The following is a 21,729-nucleotide window of genomic DNA, read 5'->3' as shown; positions in this document are numbered from 1 at the left end:
ATATATGTCGATTTTTATGATCAGACTTAGAATTAAAAATTCAAAATATGAGGTACTTGGTACTTATAAATATTTTTTTTGACTTTCTGAAAAGGTCTCAGTGACACTTATGAACCCCCCGTTTTCACATTTTTTTCAATGAATTCCAAGTCGTATATTTATTGGTACCTGACGATATATGTCGATTTTTATGATCGGACTTAGAATTAAAAATTCAAAATATGAGGTACTTGGTACTTATAAATATTTTTTTTGACTTTCTGAAAAGGTCTCAGTGACACTTATGAAGACCCTACGTTTTCACATTTTTTTCAATGAATTCCAAGTCGTATATTTATTGGTACCTGACGATATATGTCGATTTTTATGATCAGACTTAGAATTAAAAATTCAAAATATGAGGTACTTGGTACTTATAAATATTTTTTTTGACTTTCTGAAAAGGTCTCAGTGACACTTATGAAGACCCTACGTTTTCACATTTTTTTCAATGAATTCCAAGTCGTATATTTATTCAAGATTCAAGATTCAAGATTTGTTTATTTTGTTAAGCATTATATACCACATAATATACATAGCAATAACCACTTTTTAAAATAAGTCAATATACATTATTATTTAAACGATAAAATTCGTTCAGGTCATAGAATTGATGTTCTAATACAAAAGCTTTCACCATTTTTACAAGAACCTCGTCATTTTCAAGGACTTTTAAAGATTTAGGTAATGCATTGAAAATTCTGGGGATCATGATTTCTGGGTTTTCTACTGATTTCTTGAGCTTAACTTCTTTCACAACCAAATCATTACAGGAAAGGTTTGACTGATTGTGTCTAGTCACTCTCCTCGTATCTACACTATCACTATATTTACGAAATAGATGTCGGTTTTGCACTAAGAATTTTACACATTCGAGTATATACAATGATGGCACGGTCATTATATTATATTTGACAAATAATGGTTTACAAGTATCCAACGCTTCATTAGATCTCCAGTATGGAATGCCCGCCATTGCTCTCAACGCTCTTTTCTGTGCTCTAAATACTTTTATTAAATGACTGGAGCCCCCCCAAATTACAATTCCATACATTATATGACTTTGAACATGAGCGAAGTAGATCAATTTAAGAATATTATCTGACACCTTGTATTTCAGTCTAGTGAACACATGAGAGACTCCTCTCATTTTGCTAACAACCTTATCACAGTGATCGTTCCAGTTAAGTGTGTCATTTATTTGTACTCCCAGAAGTTTACCAGATTTACATATTTCAATATTTTTATCTTCGATCTTAACATCAGGTTGAACTAGATTTTTCGTTTGGCTAGTGTGTATTTGTAATATTTTGGATTTTTCTGAATTAATCCTCAAAAAATTGTCATTAGCAAAGCTGACAAAACTCTCATTAACAGCCACCGTTTTAGTATTGACCTCAGGGAAAGACTCTCCCTTGACTATAGCCGTTGAGTCGTCGGCGAACAAAACCAGGAGGGCCAAGAATACAGCAAGGGGGATATCATTTAAATACATTGAAAACCCAATTGGGCCGAGAACTGTGCCTTGCGGCACACCCCTGTTACTTTCTAGTATATCCGAGTTAATAAACTCCTCGTATCCATCACAACCAAGGTTCTTAAGTTGTACAAATTGTTCCCTATTTGATAAGAAGCAGGCCAACCACGAGAGCAAGTTCTCATTTAGCCCGTACTGTTTTAATTTATACACAAGGAGAGGTGGATGTAGAGTGCCAAATGCATTAGAGAAATCATACAAGATAACATTCACTTTTTCTTTTGCTTCTACTGATTCGTACAAAGATGTTACATAACTATATAGAGCGGTTACAGTATTTTTTCCCTTTCTAAATCCATGTTGTTCAGGTATTTGAATATTATTACTATTTAAGTGGTTTTCCAGTCTATTTAAAAAAGCTTTCTCATACACTTTTGATATTGATGATGTAATCGCAATTGGTCTATAATTCGAAGGGTCTTCTTTTTCTCCTTTTTTAAACAGTGGTATAATTTTTGCTAGTTTCATATTTTCGGGAAATTTTCCTTCCGAGAATGATACATTAATAAGATGAGTAAGCGGGGCTGTTATATATTTAGAAATATTTTTTAAGACGGTAGTTGATATTCCATCCCACCCTGAGGAGGTTTTGGATGAGAGGTTATTAATAATACTATAAATTTCAAACTCTCCCATCAGTTGTAAATCTTGTGTAACACATATATCACCTTTGAGTTTTGAGCAATCATGAATATTCACATTATTTACATCAGGCTCTGGTTCAATAAATCCATTATTCAGGCAATTAGCAATGTTTAATTTAATTATTTCTCTTGTTCCATTAATATTAAGTTCCTGTATCAACTCTACATTCTTATTTTTACCAGATTGGGAATTTATAATTTTCCATGCTGCGCTGGATTTATTTTTTGCCCCTAGTATTTTATTGTCATTGACCTTTTTACTTTCTTTTTGTATATTACTCACAACTTCCCTCTTTAAACGCTTTAGTTTTTGTTTCATATCCAGTTTTAAGTTGAAGTCTAGATTGGAATTAATTTCTTTACTGAGTGCAATCATCTCCCTTTGTAGTTTTTTGGTATCCTCTGTCAGCTTAATTTTACCCATCTGATTTGCTCTTTGTATAACACGCTTCAAAGGGAACGACTTCTCAAAGTGTGATACAAGAGTTTCCATAAATATTTGACTCTTATTATCAATTGAATTAGTTTGGTAAACTTGTTCCCAGTTTTCTTGTTCAAGAATAGAGAAGAAATTTAGGTAATTCTCGTCTGTGTAGCTTCTAGCATATTTGAAAGTATCCTTAATTTTTTCGACTGGAAGGTCAGTCACAACAGAGACAGCACTATGGTCTGAGAAGTGTATAGGAATTATTGTAAATGTGCTCTCTAATTTAAAGTTGGCGTAAACATGGTCTAGTAATGTACCTCCGCTCTGATTAATTCTAGTTAAATCATTATCATTTAACAGATTATAATTATGAAATTTCATAATCTCCCTTAATTTTATACTATGCTCACTTTTACTCATCAAGTCAATATTGAGATCACCTGCTAATATCACATGGCCGCTAAATCTATTTTGCATAAGAATTGTATCCAGATGTTCAAGAAAATCCGTAATATTACTGTTTGATTTTGGATTACTGGGACGGTAGACACCAATTACATTAATGTTCTCTGAACCCAAAGTTAATTTGCTGGCACAAAATTCGAAAAACATTTCCTTTGAGAACATTTTAATGGTTTTTTGTGTGGCTTTCAGAAGTTTATTTTTCAGAATTAATACCCCACCTCTTTCATATTTTTTGATATTACGACCAAAAGAAGCAATAAGTTCAAACCCCTCAAGGTAAAAGTTTCCCACTTCACTTGAGTCGAGCCAGTGTTCTGTAACTACAATGATGTCGGGTCTGTCTTTCAAATTTTGAACAAAATCTTGAAATTCTGTAAATTTTTCAGGTGTCTTAAGGCCTCTTACATTTAAGTTTAATATTTTAAATTTATTTACGCGATTTTTTGCAGAGATTTGCTGCTGGGGTTTTTTGGATATTTCTTTCTATTGCTAATTGAATTTGAGTTTGAGGGTGATGGTGCTGCTATCTTCGGGGATGGAGCCGATGGGGCGGGCTGCCTACTCAGGTGGCGCGCGGCCCTAGGGCCGGCCTCCTTTCTCGGCAGCGATCGCCTGATGTTTCCCGCGACTGTCCCACGTTGCCCGACCGAGACTGAGACTTTCTCGGCCAGCGCGTCGATGCTGCGCCTCATGCCAGACAGCTCACTGGCCAGATCTGCCGTACTGGGCGCATCATGAGCCACGGTTTGGGTTGAATGGGGCTGTGCTGGGGGCTCGAGCGGAGAGAGGGGTGAGACTTTGGGTACTTCCAAGATACCGACTATTACCTTCTCATTGGGAATTTGCCGGGGGGGTCGGTGATCGGAATCAAGTGGGGGCAGCTGGTGCAGGCTACCCCCACCGGCAAAATTTTCCCGAAGATTCTCAGCCTCCCTTGCTCCTTCCAGGTCAGCAAAGAACTTTGCCAGACTCATAGACTCCTTCTTGCCGTCGCCTCCTCCAGAGTAGTTGGTGGCCTCCAGACTAAAATTATTTTCCTCCTCAGGGTAGGTTGACTGATTCAAATTTAATTCACCTTTGTTTGCAGGTGATGAGGTGGGGCTGGACGCACGGGAGGGCACCCCAGCTTTTTTACAGGTCTCCGGTGTGCGCCCAGCTTGTCCACCTGATCCTGCTGTAGTTTTGGCCGCTTTTGACGGGGCACGGCCACGCCCGGGGTCAGCTGCGGGCCTCGCCACCTGCTCCTGGCGCGCCTGCTGTTTGGTCATGTCTATCTCCCATCGGCGAGTAGGCGAAGTTTTTTGTTTTTTTAGGTGGCTCGGCGGCGCAGCTGAAACAAGAGAGACAAGAGATGAGTTATTTTGTTTTTCACCCTGGGATGGAGAATTTATAGCGCTTTGGCTTAGCCTGCTGTTTGATGATTGGTACCTGACGATATATGTCGATTTTTATGATCAGACTTAGAATTAAAAATTCAAAATATGAGGTACTTGGTACTTATAAATATTTTTTTTGACTTTCTGAAAAGGTCTCAGTGACACTTATGAAGACCCTACGTTTTCACATTTTTTTCAATGAATTCCAAGTCTAATATTTATTGGTACCTGACTAACCTGACGATATATGTCGATTTTTATGATCAGACTTAGAATTAAAAATTCAAAATATGAGGTACTTGGTACTTATAAATATTTTTTTTGACTTTCTGAAAAGGTCTCAGTGACACTTATGAAGACCCTACGTTTTCACATTTTTTTCAATGAATTCCAAGTCGTATATTTATTGGTACCTGACGATATATGTCGATTTTTATGATCGGACTTAGAATTAAAAATTCAAAATATGAGGTACTTGGTACTTATAAATATTTTTTTTGACTTTCTGAAAAGGTCTCAGTGACACTTATGAAGACCCTACGTTTTCACATTTTTTTCAATGAATTCCAAGTCTAATATTTATTGGTACCTGACTAACCTGACGATATATGTCGATTTTTATGATCAGACTTAGAATTAAAAATTCAAAATATGAGGTACTTGGTACTTATAAATATTTTTTTTGACTTTCTGAAAAGGTCTCAGTGACACTTATGAAGACCCTACGTTTTCACATTTTTTTCAATGAATTCCAAGTCGTATATTTATTGGTACCTGACGATATATGTCGATTTTTATGATCAGACTTAGAATTAAAAATTCAAAATATGAGGTACTTGGTACTTATAAATATTTTTTTTGACTTTCTGAAAAGGTCTCAGTGACACTTATGAAGACCCTACGTTTTCACATTTTTTTCAATGAATTCCAAGTCGAATATTTATTGGTACCTGACGATATATGTCGATTTTTATGATCGGACTTAGAATTAAAAATTCAAAATATGAGGTACTTGGTACTTATAAATATTTTTTTTGACTTTCTGAAAAGGTCTCAGTGACACTTATGAAGACCCTACGTTTTCACATTTTTTTCAATGAATTCCAAGTCGTATATTTATTGGTACCTGACGATATATGTCGATTTTTATGATCAGACTTAGAATTAAAAATTCAAAATATGAGGTACTTGGTACTTATAAATATTTTTTTTGACTTTCTGAAAAGGTCTCAGTGACACTTATGAAGACCCTACGTTTTCACATTTTTTTCAATGAATTCCAAGTCTAATATTTATTGGTACCTGACTAACCTGACGATATATGTCGATTTTTATGATCAGACTTAGAATTAAAAATTCAAAATATGAGGTACTTGGTACTTTTTTGACTTTCTGAAAAGGTCTCAGTGACACTTATGAAGACCCTACGTTTTCACATTTTTTTCAATGAATTCCAAGTCGTATATTTATTGGTACCTGACGATATATGTCGATTTTTATGATCAGACTTAGAATTAAAAATTCAAAATATGAGGTACTTGGTACTTATAAATATTTTTTTTGACTTTCTGAAAAGGTCTCAGTGACACTTATGAAGACCCTACGTTTTCACATTTTTTTCAATGAATTCCAAGTCGTATATTTATTGGTACCTGACGATATATGTCGATTTTTATGATCAGACTTAGAATTAAAAATTCAAAATATGAGGTACTTGGTACTTATAAATATTTTTTTTTACTTTCTGAAAAGGTCTCAGTGACACTTATGAAGACCCTACGTTTTCACATTTTTTTCAATGAATTCCAAGTCGTATATTTATTGGTACCTGACGATATATGTCGATTTTTATGATCAGACTTAGAATTAAAAATTCAAAATATGAGGTACTTGGTACTTATAAATATTTTTTTTGACTTTCTGAAAAGGTCTCAGTGACACTTATGAAGACCCTACGTTTTCACATTTTTTTCAATGAATTCCAAGTCGTATATTTATTGGTACCTGACGATATATGTCGATTTTTATGATCGGACTTAGAATTAAAAATTCAAAATATGAGGTACTTGGTACTTATAAATATTATTTTTGACTTTCTGAAAAGGTCTCAGTGACACTTATGAAGACCCTACGTTTTCACATTTTTTTCAATGAATTCCAAGTCGTATATTTATTGGTACCTGACGATATATGTCGATTTTTATGATCGGACTTAGAATTAAAAATTCAAAATATGAGGTACTTGGTACTTATAAATATTTTTTTTGACTTTCTGAAAAGGTCTCAGTGACACTTATGAAGACCCTACGTTTTCACATTTTTTTCAATGAATTCCAAGTCGTATATTTATTGGTACCTGACGATATATGTCGATTTTTATGATCAGACTTAGAATTAAAAATTCAAAATATGAGGTACTTGGTACTTATAAATATTTTTTTTGACTTTCTGAAAAGGTCTCAGTGACACTTATGAACCCCCCGTTTTCACATTTTTTTCAATGAATTCCAAGTCGTATATTTATTGGTACCTGACGATATATGTCGATTTTTATGATCGGACTTAGAATTAAAAATTCAAAATATGAGGTACTTGGTACTTATAAATATTTTTTTTGACTTTCTGAAAAGGTCTCAGTGACACTTATGAAGACCCTACGTTTTCACATTTTTTTCAATGAATTCCAAGTCGTATATTTATTGGTACCTGACGATATATGTCGATTTTTATGATCAGACTTAGAATTAAAAATTCAAAATATGAGGTACTTGGTACTTATAAATATTTTTTTTGACTTTCTGAAAAGGTCTCAGTGACACTTATGAAGACCCTACGTTTTCACATTTTTTTCAATGAATTCCAAGTCGTATATTTATTCAAGATTCAAGATTCAAGATTCAAGATTTGTTTATTTTGTTAAGCATTATATACCACATAATATACATAGCAATAACCACTTTTTAAAATAAGTCAATATACATTATTATTTAAACGATAAAATTCGTTCAGGTCATAGAATTGATGTTCTAATACAAAAGCTTTCACCATTTTTACAAGAACCTCGTCATTTTCAAGGACTTTTAAAGATTTAGGTAATGCATTGAAAATTCTGGGGATCATGATTTCTGGGTTTTCTACTGATTTCTTGAGCTTAACTTCTTTCACAACCAAATCATTACAGGAAAGGTTTGACTGATTGTGTCTAGTCACTCTCCTCGTATCTACACTATCACTATATTTACGAAATAGATGTCGGTTTTGCACTAAGAATTTTACACATTCGAGTATATACAATGATGGCACGGTCATTATATTATATTTGACAAATAATGGTTTACAAGTATCCAACGCTTCATTAGATCTCCAGTATGGAATGCCCGCCATTGCTCTCAACGCTCTTTTCTGTGCTCTAAATACTTTTATTAAATGACTGGAGCCCCCCCAAATTACAATTCCATACATTATATGACTTTGAACATGAGCGAAGTAGATCAATTTAAGAATATTATCTGACACCTTGTATTTCAGTCTAGTGAACACATGAGAGACTCCTCTCATTTTGCTAACAACCTTATCACAGTGATCGTTCCAGTTAAGTGTGTCATTTATTTGTACTCCCAGAAGTTTACCAGATTTACATATTTCAATATTTTTATCTTCGATCTTAACATCAGGTTGAACTAGATTTTTCGTTTGGCTAGTGTGTATTTGTAATATTTTGGATTTTTCTGAATTAATCCTCAAAAAATTGTCATTAGCAAAGCTGACAAAACTCTCATTAACAGCCACCGTTTTAGTATTGACCTCAGGGAAAGACTCTCCCTTGACTATAGCCGTTGAGTCGTCGGCGAACAAAACCAGGAGGGCCAAGAATACAGCAAGGGGGATATCATTTAAATACATTGAAAACCCAATTGGGCCGAGAACTGTGCCTTGCGGCACACCCCTGTTACTTTCTAGTATATCCGAGTTAATAAACTCCTCGTATCCATCACAACCAAGGTTCTTAAGTTGTACAAATTGTTCCCTATTTGATAAGAAGCAGGCCAACCACGAGAGCAAGTTCTCATTTAGCCCGTACTGTTTTAATTTATACACAAGGAGAGGTGGATGTAGAGTGCCAAATGCATTAGAGAAATCATACAAGATAACATTCACTTTTTCTTTTGCTTCTACTGATTCGTACAAAGATGTTACATAACTATATAGAGCGGTTACAGTATTTTTTCCCTTTCTAAATCCATGTTGTTCAGGTATTTGAATATTATTACTATTTAAGTGGTTTTCCAGTCTATTTAAAAAAGCTTTCTCATACACTTTTGATATTGATGATGTAATCGCAATTGGTCTATAATTCGAAGGGTCTTCTTTTTCTCCTTTTTTAAACAGTGGTATAATTTTTGCTAGTTTCATATTTTCGGGAAATTTTCCTTCCGAGAATGATACATTAATAAGATGAGTAAGCGGGGCTGTTATATATTTAGAAATATTTTTTAAGACGGTAGTTGATATTCCATCCCACCCTGAGGAGGTTTTGGATGAGAGGTTATTAATAATACTATAAATTTCAAACTCTCCCATCAGTTGTAAATCTTGTGTAACACATATATCACCTTTGAGTTTTGAGCAATCATGAATATTCACATTATTTACATCAGGCTCTGGTTCAATAAATCCATTATTCAGGCAATTAGCAATGTTTAATTTAATTATTTCTCTTGTTCCATTAATATTAAGTTCCTGTATCAACTCTACATTCTTATTTTTACCAGATTGGGAATTTATAATTTTCCATGCTGCGCTGGATTTATTTTTTGCCCCTAGTATTTTATTGTCATTGACCTTTTTACTTTCTTTTTGTATATTACTCACAACTTCCCTCTTTAAACGCTTTAGTTTTTGTTTCATATCCAGTTTTAAGTTGAAGTCTAGATTGGAATTAATTTCTTTACTGAGTGCAATCATCTCCCTTTGTAGTTTTTTGGTATCCTCTGTCAGCTTAATTTTACCCATCTGATTTGCTCTTTGTATAACACGCTTCAAAGGGAACGACTTCTCAAAGTGTGATACAAGAGTTTCCATAAATATTTGACTCTTATTATCAATTGAATTAGTTTGGTAAACTTGTTCCCAGTTTTCTTGTTCAAGAATAGAGAAGAAATTTAGGTAATTCTCGTCTGTGTAGCTTCTAGCATATTTGAAAGTATCCTTAATTTTTTCGACTGGAAGGTCAGTCACAACAGAGACAGCACTATGGTCTGAGAAGTGTATAGGAATTATTGTAAATGTGCTCTCTAATTTAAAGTTGGCGTAAACATGGTCTAGTAATGTACCTCCGCTCTGATTAATTCTAGTTAAATCATTATCATTTAACAGATTATAATTATGAAATTTCATAATCTCCCTTAATTTTATACTATGCTCACTTTTACTCATCAAGTCAATATTGAGATCACCTGCTAATATCACATGGCCGCTAAATCTATTTTGCATAAGAATTGTATCCAGATGTTCAAGAAAATCCGTAATATTACTGTTTGATTTTGGATTACTGGGACGGTAGACACCAATTACATTAATGTTCTCTGAACCCAAAGTTAATTTGCTGGCACAAAATTCGAAAAACATTTCCTTTGAGAACATTTTAATGGTTTTTTGTGTGGCTTTCAGAAGTTTATTTTTCAGAATTAATACCCCACCTCTTTCATATTTTTTGATATTACGACCAAAAGAAGCAATAAGTTCAAACCCCTCAAGGTAAAAGTTTCCCACTTCACTTGAGTCGAGCCAGTGTTCTGTAACTACAATGATGTCGGGTCTGTCTTTCAAATTTTGAACAAAATCTTGAAATTCTGTAAATTTTTCAGGTGTCTTAAGGCCTCTTACATTTAAGTTTAATATTTTAAATTTATTTAAGAAGATGATACCCACCTGGATACAACTTTTGGAGAATATTTTCATATGGTGGGCTATTATTTTATTATTAGGCAGGGCCGCGCGCGCCTGTATTGTACACAGGGCGGCAGCGGTGCGAGCGCGAGAGAGAGGCGCGCATACATCTTTTATACTTGTAATATTTTGGCTGGCTGTGTGTATTTTATTTTAACGCGGGCCGGCAGCGGTGCGAGAAAGAGTCGATCTCGTGAACTTAGAATATTTCTTTTCGTTGAAATTTTATTTTATAGCTGGTGTGGACTTAGCGCGCGCAGCAGAAGAGAGTGTGTATTTTATTTGTACAGCGAGCGAGGTGCACTTGGTGTGTGCTGGAGAGAGAGTGGCGAGCAGCAGCAGGCAGAATCGATTGACTGCGCCGCGGGAGACTTAATTTATTTTTCCTTCTCTCGCTGGCGGTGCAGTCGTGCGGTCGCGAGTTGAAATTCTAATAGGTGGACTTAGAAAATTTCGTGCAGCGGACGCAGCAGAAGAGAGTGTGTATTTTATTAATACAGCGAGCGAGGCGCGCTTGGTGCGTGCTGGCGAGAGAGTGGCGAGCAGCAGCGGGCGGATTGACTGCGCCGCGGAAGACTAATTTATTTTTCCTTCTCTCGCTGGCGCGGCAGTCGTGCGGTCGCGAGTCAAACATAATGGCTGGACTTTCGTGCGTCGGACTCTCTTCAATGAATATGGTTCTCTCGAGAGCCAAATTGTTTCACGCAACAGCCGTTTATAATTTTAGTCGCGTGTAATGAGAATAATGATATTTGTGTTTTATTTTTATGTAGCGATACCATTTTTTTATTTTATTAAGGACACGCATTTTTTAATATATGAACTTTGAGATTTTGGTGCGAACTCGAGGGTGTGTGTTGTAAGTCGAGGTTTACGGAGTGTACTAAAAAATTTAAAATTTTTATTTTATTAAATATTATTTAATAATATAATTTAAAAATATATTATATTCATTGCGCCGGCGCATTGGTACTATTCTGCGATTCGTTAACCCTGGATGGGGGGAGTTAATGGGGGTGTACGTAGTGGGGCGTAGGGTATAAGAGAGGGTCAAGCAAAGGGTCGGCATCATTCTTGGCTGCTCGAGAAGATCGTCCGTCCTTAAAAAAAATCAAAATGGAACCCTTGACCCCTCCGATCTCCCCTGCTCGTCCTGCTCAGAATAATGTAAGTTGTTTGCGATGAAACTTAGAAATATTCAAAAAAATATTAAATGTCTTATTCTTTTCATATAGGTGGATGAGGTGAAGGTGAAGGTGGAGCCTGTTGAAGAAATGGCTGAAGAGCCATCCAAACCGAGCAAGTTGGATGAAGCAATGGAAGAAGATTTCCAGCAGAGTTCGAGAGCTTTGGACTTTTCAATGATTAGCTCGATCAGCGGCTATAATAGTCAGGAACATAGTCTTGCTGTGAGTTATTGAGAAATTATTATTAAAAAGTTCAATATTTTAATAAACTGTTTTCTTTTTTCAGTCTGCTGACACAGTCTATAATGGTAGCAGCAGCAGCAGCAGCAGGGGGAGTAGCAGTGGTGATGAGAGCAGCTCGATGGATATTAAGGTTTGTTTGAAATGAACCAAAATTTCTGAACGAATTTTAAAATTTGTTACATCTTGTCTGCCTAGAATGATGATTTACCTGACGATCCTCACAATCTGCGCATTCTGCACACCTTTGTTGAACTTGACCTGCTGCCGAGGGAAGTTACTGGGATTCAAGAGACTGCTGCCATGTCGCTGGTGGACTTGGAGAAGTTGGTCACTTTCAAGGAGAAGTTTTTCAACCTCGGAGACGAGAAGACCCATGCTGGCCACTTGTACGACGTGGAGAATTGTTTCTTTCGTCAGGGGTTGCCTGCTTTGTACGAAACCACATATTGTGTTCCTGGTTCCGTTGATTTTCATATGGGATTTCTGATTTTGTACAATAAGAAAAATCACAATTTTGAGCTCAAGTTTTATCTACGTGTCGGAGAGCGCCAGATCATTGTTACCGAGTTTCAAGACTTTTACAGAATGTTATTCAGCACTGATCTTGCCACTCTAGAGAAAGATTACGGAGAATTTATTTTGTTTGAGAACATTGTTGGTAAAGTTAAGCGAGATGCTCACAATTGTGACTGGCTAATTCTGTACCAAGTTTGGGATAATTATCATCACCGACTTGGAGTTGACAACGAACCTTTTAGAATTGTAATGAGCGAAAGGCAGCATACCAGACTCCAGAAAACTATGATTACAGAAATGCACGTGTCGCATTTATACATGAAAAAACTCACTGCTTCTGCAAACATTTGTATGTCCACTGCCATTGGGCTTGCCTACAACGGCTTAAAGATGAAATGTAAGGGTTGTCGCCAAAACAACCCGTACGATCACATTTGTCGTACCTTTGAATTTTCCAGAACTGTTCACAATGCTCTTGGTAATGAGCTCGAGAGACTTGTTGTGGAGGACAAGGACCACTTTCAATGTGAAATCTACGGAAGACTCTTGAAATTGGTCAAATCCGAGTACTCTCTGAGAGACATTCTTTCTGAAATGCTGGTTAATGACAATGGACTAGCACTTGGTGGAAATATGATTGGAGGTAGAATTCCTGGGTGGGTTTCTGAGTTCAAAGCTCCCTCGAGTGAGTACATCAGAGCCAAGTACAGAATTGTTGATTACGATATGATTGATGGTGCAGATGATGATGATGATATGGACTTGTAAAACTTTGGCCGCTGAATCAGAAAATATGTCTTGATGGTTTATTTTTAAGTTTTATTTTTACGATTTTCTGAACTTTGTATCACATTTGAAATAATATAAAAATAAACTGTATAAATAGACTTGAAAACTCGTTTGTTTCATTCAGTTTCAAACATGGTGATACCTTGGAAGCATCCATTTTGCTGCACACTAGCAGGTTAGAATTAAATATAGCTTTTATGGAAATAGCATCAAAGTTAAATTAATTTTTATGTAGGGCCGACTTCATGCGGCAAGACGAGATTTATTACTGACTTTTTGAGCAACTTGGATAGAATGGTTGACACAGCGATAACAGAAATTATTTGGTGCTACGGTGTCTCACAAAAGTTTCACTCCGAGTTGGTCAACATGTTCAGCGTTCCATTCAAGTTGTACGAGGGAATGCCAGCCCTGGACGAGATCAGCAGCATCAACTCAGGACCGAAGATTGTGGTTTTGGATGACCTTCAGAGCTCGACAGACAAAAATATGGAAAACTTCTTTACTTATGGTTCTCATCATAGGTCGCTGAGTATTTTTAGAACGACTCAAAATATTTTCTACAGGGGTAAAGGCCAGAGGGACATAACATTAAACTCGCATTATGTGACGCTGTTTTTGAACCCCAGAGAAAGATCTCAAATTTCGAGTTTTGCACGTCAGGTTGATCCGCAGAATACGGCGTTTGTGATGGAAAGTTACAGAGATGCCACTTCCACACCTCACTCTTACTTACTATTTGATTTTACGCAGGATATTGACAATGATTTGAGATTGAGAACTAAGATATTTCCCGGGGAAGAGAACATTATTTATGTGGCCAAGAAGAAAAATGGGTATAAATAGAAGTCGAGTTCTAAAATTATCATTAGCAATCATGAGTCAAAGATTGAAAGAACAAAAACTTGTGTTGAAGAAGCTTGTAAAATGCTGTGCCAAGGAGAGGCGCAAAATTTTACACGATTCTGGAGATGAGACTATCAAGTGCATCTGCGAATGTGCACTGAACGTATTAAAAAGAAACGTTCCTCTCACGGACGATCAGTTTAAGAAATTACGCAGACACAAGCAGACCTTAAGGTTTTTGGCAGACAGGCGGGTAGCAGTTAAAACAAAAAGAAAAAAGATCAAGCAGGCGGGTGGATTTTTGCTTCCCCTTTTGATTCCAATTATTACTTCGGTTATTTCAGCTCTTGCAAAATGATGCATACCACAAAGATGGTGCTGGTTCCGCAGGAAATCGCAAGAGCGTTGAGCGAAGATATTCCTCAAGCTCCTGCTCCTGTTGGTTCATATTCAGCAATGGACGAGGAGATGAGAAAAATATTAAGTGACAAAAGTTTAGATTCACTTTCCAAATGGCGCAAATACGAGAGTGTTTTGCAAAGATACATGACCAAAGCAGAGCGAACGAAAAATTCTTTATTCATGCAAGAATCAGATTCAGAGGATGACGATAAGGGTAAAGATGGAGCCGCTGCTCCTCAACCACCACCAGCCAAGAGGGCTAAAGGAGCCCCAAAAAAAGACAAAGCCGCTCAAAATAAAGCTAACGCGGCTCCGAAAAAACGAGCAGCAGTGGCAGCTACCAAAAAAACAGCGAAAGCTGTAGGGAAACGATCCGTCGCTGCACCACCGGCTGCAAATTCCTCAGCGGCTGCGACTCCAAATTCAAGTGCAGCAATGAACCACGAGGTAGAACAGTTTGTGAAAATTGGTGATCCTTCTCAAAGGAAAAAGGCTGAAGATTTATATGATATTCTGACCAATGCAAAGAGTGTGTCCTGGACAGCTTCAGGGCACATGAGTATAAATGGGAAGGTGAGTGGAAGAGTTGGCACACTCATCAAGTACACTGTCAACGGACAAAGAGGAAGACAGCCTGCTGGTTGGGAATCGTTCAGACCACTTCTCAAGAGTTTAAAAGTGCCAGCGAGAATAATTTCTTTCAGTACAGAAAAGGATTTGTCTGAAGATTTGCAAACGCCAGGTCGAGAAAGACGTACTCTTTTTGGGAAAAATAAATCTCACAATAATGCCAGCTGGCTCTACTATAAGTGACAAGGTCAAAAAGAAATTGAGTGAAATATATTTCAATATTTCGCATCCTGCAGGTTTTTCCAGCGTCAGAAAATTAGCCGAAGCAGCTGGTGTTCATTATAATGTTGCCAAGGAGTGGCTCTCTGGCGAAGAAGCATACACTGTTCATAGACCAATTAAACGTAACTTCAAGAAGAATAGATACATAATTCCCACTTTGGGTTGGTTGTATGAAGCTGATTTGGCTGAATTTCAACCGTTAGCAGATAAAAATGACAATTACAGATATCTTCTTTGTGTTATTGATGGTTTTTCTAAGATGGCCGCGGTGGAACCTTTGAAAAATAAAACTGGTCCAACCGTCAAGGAGGCACTCGAAAAGATTTTTGAAAGGTTAGGTCCTAGTGATGTACTAAGGACCGATCGAGGACTTGAATTTTTAAATTCTTCAGTAAAAAAATTCTTAGATGAAAATGGAGTTCAACACATTGTCACTGATAACACAGTTAAAGCGAGTCAAGTTGAGAGACTGATCAGAACATTAAAATCACGTCTTTATTCTTACTTTCGGCATTTTGGGAAAGAGAGATACGTGGATGTAATTCAAGATGTAGTTTCTGCGTACAATAATACAGTACATTCGGGTATAGGAAAAAAGCCAATTGAAGTAAACTCTAAAAATGCGCGTGAAGTTTGGAAATTTTTATATTCCGGAGCTGGCCGTTATCCTAAGCTAGAAGCCCCGCTTAAAATGCACAATAAAAAAGCCAAATTTAAGGTGGGAGACACAGTTAAAATATCAGAGGCAAAAATGCAATTTAGCAAAGGCTACCATCCTAATTGGACTTACGAATATTTTATTGTAGATAAAATAATTAAACGAAATCCGTTCTGCGTATACAAATTGAAAGATAGTGCCGGGGAAGAAATCACTGGTACCTTTCAGGATGAAGAACTCCAATTGGTTAATATTCATGAGGAAAAAGAATTTCACATTGATAAAATCATCAAGTCAAGGGGGAAAGGTGCCAGTAAGCAACTTTTCGTGTCTTGGAAAGGTTATCCATCAAAGTTTAACAGCTGGATCAGTGCAAAGGACGTAAGGGAGTTAGACAAGCAATAAAAAAATGGATCATTTTTTTTTAACTGTCAGCAGTAATTCAACTTGTGAATTCAAGGAGCAAAATAAACCATCAAGTTTCAGAGTGCACTTGGGGCAAGCAATTGAGTTGGTTGGCACTTGGGAGGTTGCTTTATTCGAGGTCAATTTTCCATCAACGTACCCAAATGTTAGGAATAGTCAATGCTTCATTGAAAGAGAACACAATCTTTTAAAAGCAACTTTACCTTGTGTTAGCGGTGCAGGTAAGGCAACCGTATGCAACGAGGACAATGTGCCAGTTAATAAAATTGGGGGCTACAAATATCATATTCCAGAAAATTATTATCACACGCAGGAGGAATTTTTTAATATCGTAAATGAAACATTGAGCACCACCGCAGAATTTTACGTTTCAGACGAAGGAAAAGTTGTGTTCACAAGTAACATGTTGGCTAGTACTGACACGGAAATTATAAATTATAAGTTTTCCGATCATCTGACTGATATTTTGGGATTCCAGAGAGGCGCAGAGATTGAGTTAGGCGAGAGCAAAATTTCCCACTTGAATTGTGATTTAAAAAAAGGACTACCTACATCATTGGTTTTCTGCACCGACATTGTAGCAGAGCAAAAGGTGAATAACTCTCATTTTAAAATCCTCCGCTCTGTCCACCTTAAACCTGAGAAATATAATTATGGTTATCAGCAGAACGAGCAGTTTAAAAGACTAGTTTTCGTTCCAGTCGTGAAAAAAAAATTAGATTTTCTGGAATTCTATATAAGAGATGAGTTTGGAGATTTGGTTTCATTTGCTCACGGAACTGTCAGACTAATGTTACTTTTCAGACGATCAGGAAATGGATACTGATCGGTACTATAATTATTACTATTCGCAATCTAGAGGTGTCGGTGCGGGTTTCAAATTACCTCGAACTCAAAAAGGGGCAGGTGTTGGAAGTTTTTTGGCTGGAATATTTAGGAGAATTTTTCCGTACGTGAAGAGTGGTGCGAAAGCCTTGGGAAACGAGATTTTAGACACTGGAGTTAACATCTTGAGGTCCAGTTTGAACAAGGAACCAATAAAGGAGAGCCTAGAAAAACATATTACTAACGCAGGCAAAAACTTGGGGGCAAAAGCAGCGACGGCAACCAAATCGATGCTCGGAATGGGGTATAAAAGAAAGCGTAGCTGTTCGACTGGCCAGTCTAAAGCTGCCAAGCGACGACGAACCAAACCAGCTGCCAAGAAGAAGCCGAAAAAACCAAAACAAGCTAAAAAAAAGCGCCGTAGAGATATTTTTGGATAAAAAAAAGATAGAAAAAAATGCCAGTTGAACCGCAAGAAGCTCTAATTTCAGAGCTTGACCTCTTTCAACCACCACTCGTTCAATCGTCAGCTGTTGCTGGTGATTGGATGACGTACAAACCTGTTCAAGCACTCTCGTCAACCGCACCAATTACATTTATCGTACCTTCAAATGGTGACTGCTATGTCGATATGAGTAAAACTCTGTTTTACTGCAGAGCGAAAATCATAAATGCTGCAGGCAATGCAGCCTACGGTGCTGGTGTTAATTACTCAGTTGTAAATAATTTACTAGGTTCACTTTTCAACGAAGTGAAGCTTGATCTCAATCAGACAACCGTTTCTCAAACTCATGGGATGTATATGTACAGGTCTTACTTGGAGACTCTGTTTTCTTTTAATGAAACTGCCAAAGATTCACACCTCACATCAAGCTTATTTTATCTTGACGAAGCTGGAAAATTTGAGGACGCAACTTCCACAGCTCTGATTAAACGTCAATCATTTGTGAGTGCAAGCAAAGAAGTGGATTTATTCGGACGATTGCATTGCGATGTTTTAAATAGCAGTAGATATCTACTTAACGAGATTGAAATGAAGTTTACGCTAACTAAGAACACGTCTAACCTTATTGTTTGGGAATCTACTCCAGCCGCAGGCGTTGCTGCTCTAACTCCTGAGGTTGTGATCACTGATGCGACCTTGTACATTAGAAAAGTGAACATAAATCCTTCTGTAATGCTTGCCCACGAAAAAATGCTGCACACCACACCAGCTTTGTATCCCTACAAACGGTGTCAGTTAATAAATTTTACCGTAGCCGCGGGAATTTATCAGAAAACTATTGAAAATATGTTTTCCTCGCGCGTACCCAGCAGGATTGTTTTAGGTTTTGTAAAAAATTCAGCTTTTTCAGGAGCACTGGATCAAAATTGTTTTAATTTTGAACATTTCAACGTAAGCCAGTTGACACTGACTGTCAACGGAAGAGTCGTCGGTTCGTCTCCTTTGAAGCCCAATTACGCTACTCACAGAAATCGGTTAGGTACCCATCGTGTTTACAATTGCGATACTTCTAGTATACTTTTAGTATTCATCACGTCTCGCGGTCTAAAACGCTTATTTTTCGGTCCCGCACGCATACATTTGCAATACTCTAGGTTTACTTTTGACAGCTCGCCTGCTGCGCGACCCTTGCCGGCCGCGCTCTAAAATACATGCGTTTGCATCCCTCCCCCTCCTTTCTTTACAAAACACAATAGTTTGACGAGCAGGTATAAAAACCCTCCCTCATAAGGCCCGTGTTAAACAGGTATACAGTTTTTAAAAAGTAAAGCAAGTGAATAGCAAAAGTATAGCTGAAGTATCGCAAAAGTAAACACGATGCGGATCTAAATTTTTTCTGTGAGTATCGACCAGAGTGTGATTCCATTTTTGTTCAGTTTTTACAATATGGGCAACTGCGGGCAGGATGACGGACACACCGTGGACCGCGAAACCTACCCTAAGGGGTTTTGTCTGTATGCCTTTGACCTTAGCGCTGACCTCTCTGCCAGCGAAAGTTATTGGTCTTCTCCTCAACAAGGAAACGTACGGCTGGAGGTTAACTTTGCTGTGGCTCTCCCTTGCGTGGTTAATATTATTGTCCACGCCGAGCATCAAGATTGTATGGAAATTGACAGAGATAGAAACATCCATTTGCAGTATTTAAAGTAGGGCAGTACAGATCAAATGTCAGTCGCAAACATGATCTGCTTCGTTGAGGTTCAAGGTTACTGCACAAAGGAGCTAGGGTTTCTTCCCAAAGAAGTTGCCTTAGTTGCTGATGATTTGAAAAAAAGTTATCTCATTAAACCACCAAAAGCCTTTAGGAACTTTACCAAAGAGGATCAAAAAACAATAAATTGGGCAACTTTCGGTTACTTCCACATTCCGTGGCCTCTTGGGAACACTGATTATGGTAGCTTCTTGAAAAGTATAAAAGAAGATGTCTCCCCATATTCTGTTATTCTTTCGAAAGGTCCCGAGAAAGTAAGATTCCTCTCTTCAATTCTGAACAGACCTGTACTTGATATCACTTTTTACGGCTGCCCTGCGATAAGAAAAATAAAGGAAGGAAAAACTAAACCTTGCTCTGCACATTTCAAAGAAGATTCGCATTGTGCTATTGCTAATGCAGAATATGGGCTTGAATGGGTGAATGGACACTCAAACATTAGAGAACTGCTTGAAAATACTAAACCTAAACGCTCCTAAGCAGCACACAGTCGGAGTTTTCGCCAGCGATAAAATTCCATCAAAGTTAAAGAAACCTGCTGCCATCATAATTCACTCTGAAATATCGAAAGTTACAACTTACGGTCACTGGACGGCAATTTTTCTTCCAACCAGAGGTTTACCTGTTTATTTTGACAGCTTTGGACTTCCGCCAGTGGTTGAAAACCACATTAAATTTTTGTCAAAGATCTCAAAATTTTACAATTATAATGCCACATGCTACCAGAGTCCCACAGCTCTCACATGTGGGAAGCACACTTTATTGTTTCTTGCGTCAAAAATGGGAATCATTCCAAACACATTTTTTGATACTATTACAAAATTGTCAAAAAATAACCTTGAGCTCAATGACAAAATTGTCGAGCACTGCTGCAATTGGCTGGTTGAAAATCTCGGAAAAAATGGGGGGAATAGTGGAGGGGATGATTCAGGGCTATAAAGCGGCGAGATTCAGAAGATCAGCTTCACACATCTGTGCCCGCCGTCACGCCAAAGTTGTCGTTTTGACTAAAAAAAATTGAAAATCCAGAGCCATGGCTGACATTAAAAAGGGTAAATATGATGCTAAGCTGGTCAAATTTGGGGTGGCCGCGACCCTTTTTGCTGCCAACAAGAGGAAGCAGCTGTATGTCCCCCGTGATCAAACTAAGAAAAATAACTACGTTGAAACAAGCGACAGAGTAAATCAAATTTATCGCTTCGTTTACCCAATAAACAAAAGTGGCACGAAGCAACTGGTGATTGGTGCCGACCCGAAACTTGACTTTCTTCCCACTATGTACATAAGACGGCCTGGTTTTCTGGGAGTTAAGTTGGGCCACGCTGCGAGCAGAATGTTTATGGATCAATTGGAATTAATAAATAACTACTTTGATTCCGACACTCCAGTTTGCCAAGACAAGAAAAAGATAATGTTGGGAGAAGTTGAAACTTTGGAGTTTGGTTCCTTTGGCAACGTCAAAGCCATTCACCTGACTTCAAGAGTTGAAGGCCAAGAGTACGAGCCAAAAATAACTTTGACCAACAGCACGATTGAGTTCATCAATGATTTGAAAGACCTAATCTGGTGGGTTCTCAATTCACTGGATTCGTATGCTGGTGAATTTAAATCAATGTTTGCGGCCTTCAAAAGTAAAATTGAGGAACCTGGATGCCTGCCCTCCACCGAGAAATTGGAAATTCTGCGTCACCTCGAGACAACTGACATCAGCTTTCAGCGGTCTGCCGAGAATCTCAACTTGGATTACTTGAGAGCCTTCATGGAGATTCGAAAATATTGTGAAGCTCATCTGACTGTTTAATAAAAAATTGTATGATATGTTTTAGAGTTAAAAAGAAAATAAAATTGTAAGTTTAAAATGATTTCTGAATAAAATTTATGCTTAACTTAAGAAAAAAAATAAAAGATAAAATTTTGAAAATATTACAAAAAAATGGAGAAATAATGTTATGTAAAAGAACCAATAAATAAATATGCTTGTGAGTGAGAAAAGAAATAATAATAATAAAATTATAATAATAATATTAATGGAACTGACTTCTTAATCAAATGTATGCAAATTTTTTAATTAAATGTAAGTTGATTTTAATTAATAAATCTATGACAATTTAATGAAATAAATAAATAAATAAAATATGCAAAATAAAAAAAACTTTATCAATGGTAAAATATTTCTCCCGCCTCTGCACAAGAGCATGTGGCGTTGCCGCCAATTTTTGAACAAAGAAATAGTAAGACTTCTTAGTGTTGACCAATCATAAGAGACCAGCTGATATCATACATATGTTGGATGACAACAGAATAAAGTCCAACTTTTTAAAATTATTTACAT

General features: G+C 37.1%; 1 protein-coding gene across 1 annotated transcript; it reads left to right on the top strand.

Moving 5' to 3' along the window:
* Positions 1-7,448: 7,448 nt before the first annotated feature.
* LOC132204353 (uncharacterized) lies at positions 7,449-13,241 on the top strand. The gene is made up of 4 exons (XM_059632821.1): positions 7,449-11,604; positions 11,673-11,846; positions 11,911-11,997; positions 12,063-13,241. The coding sequence occupies exons 1-4, from the start codon at positions 11,554-11,556 to the stop codon at positions 13,149-13,151; spliced, it is 1,401 nt and encodes a 466-aa protein (XP_059488804.1). The 5' UTR covers positions 7,449-11,553; the 3' UTR covers positions 13,152-13,241.
* The last annotated feature ends 8,488 nt before the right edge of the window (positions 13,242-21,729 follow it).

This window comes from Neocloeon triangulifer, unplaced genomic scaffold (genome assembly GCF_031216515.1).
Source record: "Neocloeon triangulifer isolate White Clay Creek 2 clone unplaced genomic scaffold, ASM3121651v1 ptg000022l, whole genome shotgun sequence".
Lineage (NCBI taxonomy): Eukaryota > Metazoa > Arthropoda > Insecta > Ephemeroptera > Baetidae > Neocloeon > Neocloeon triangulifer.
Note: the sequence above shows the minus strand (reverse complement) of the source record. Positions and strands in the feature narration are given on the sequence as shown.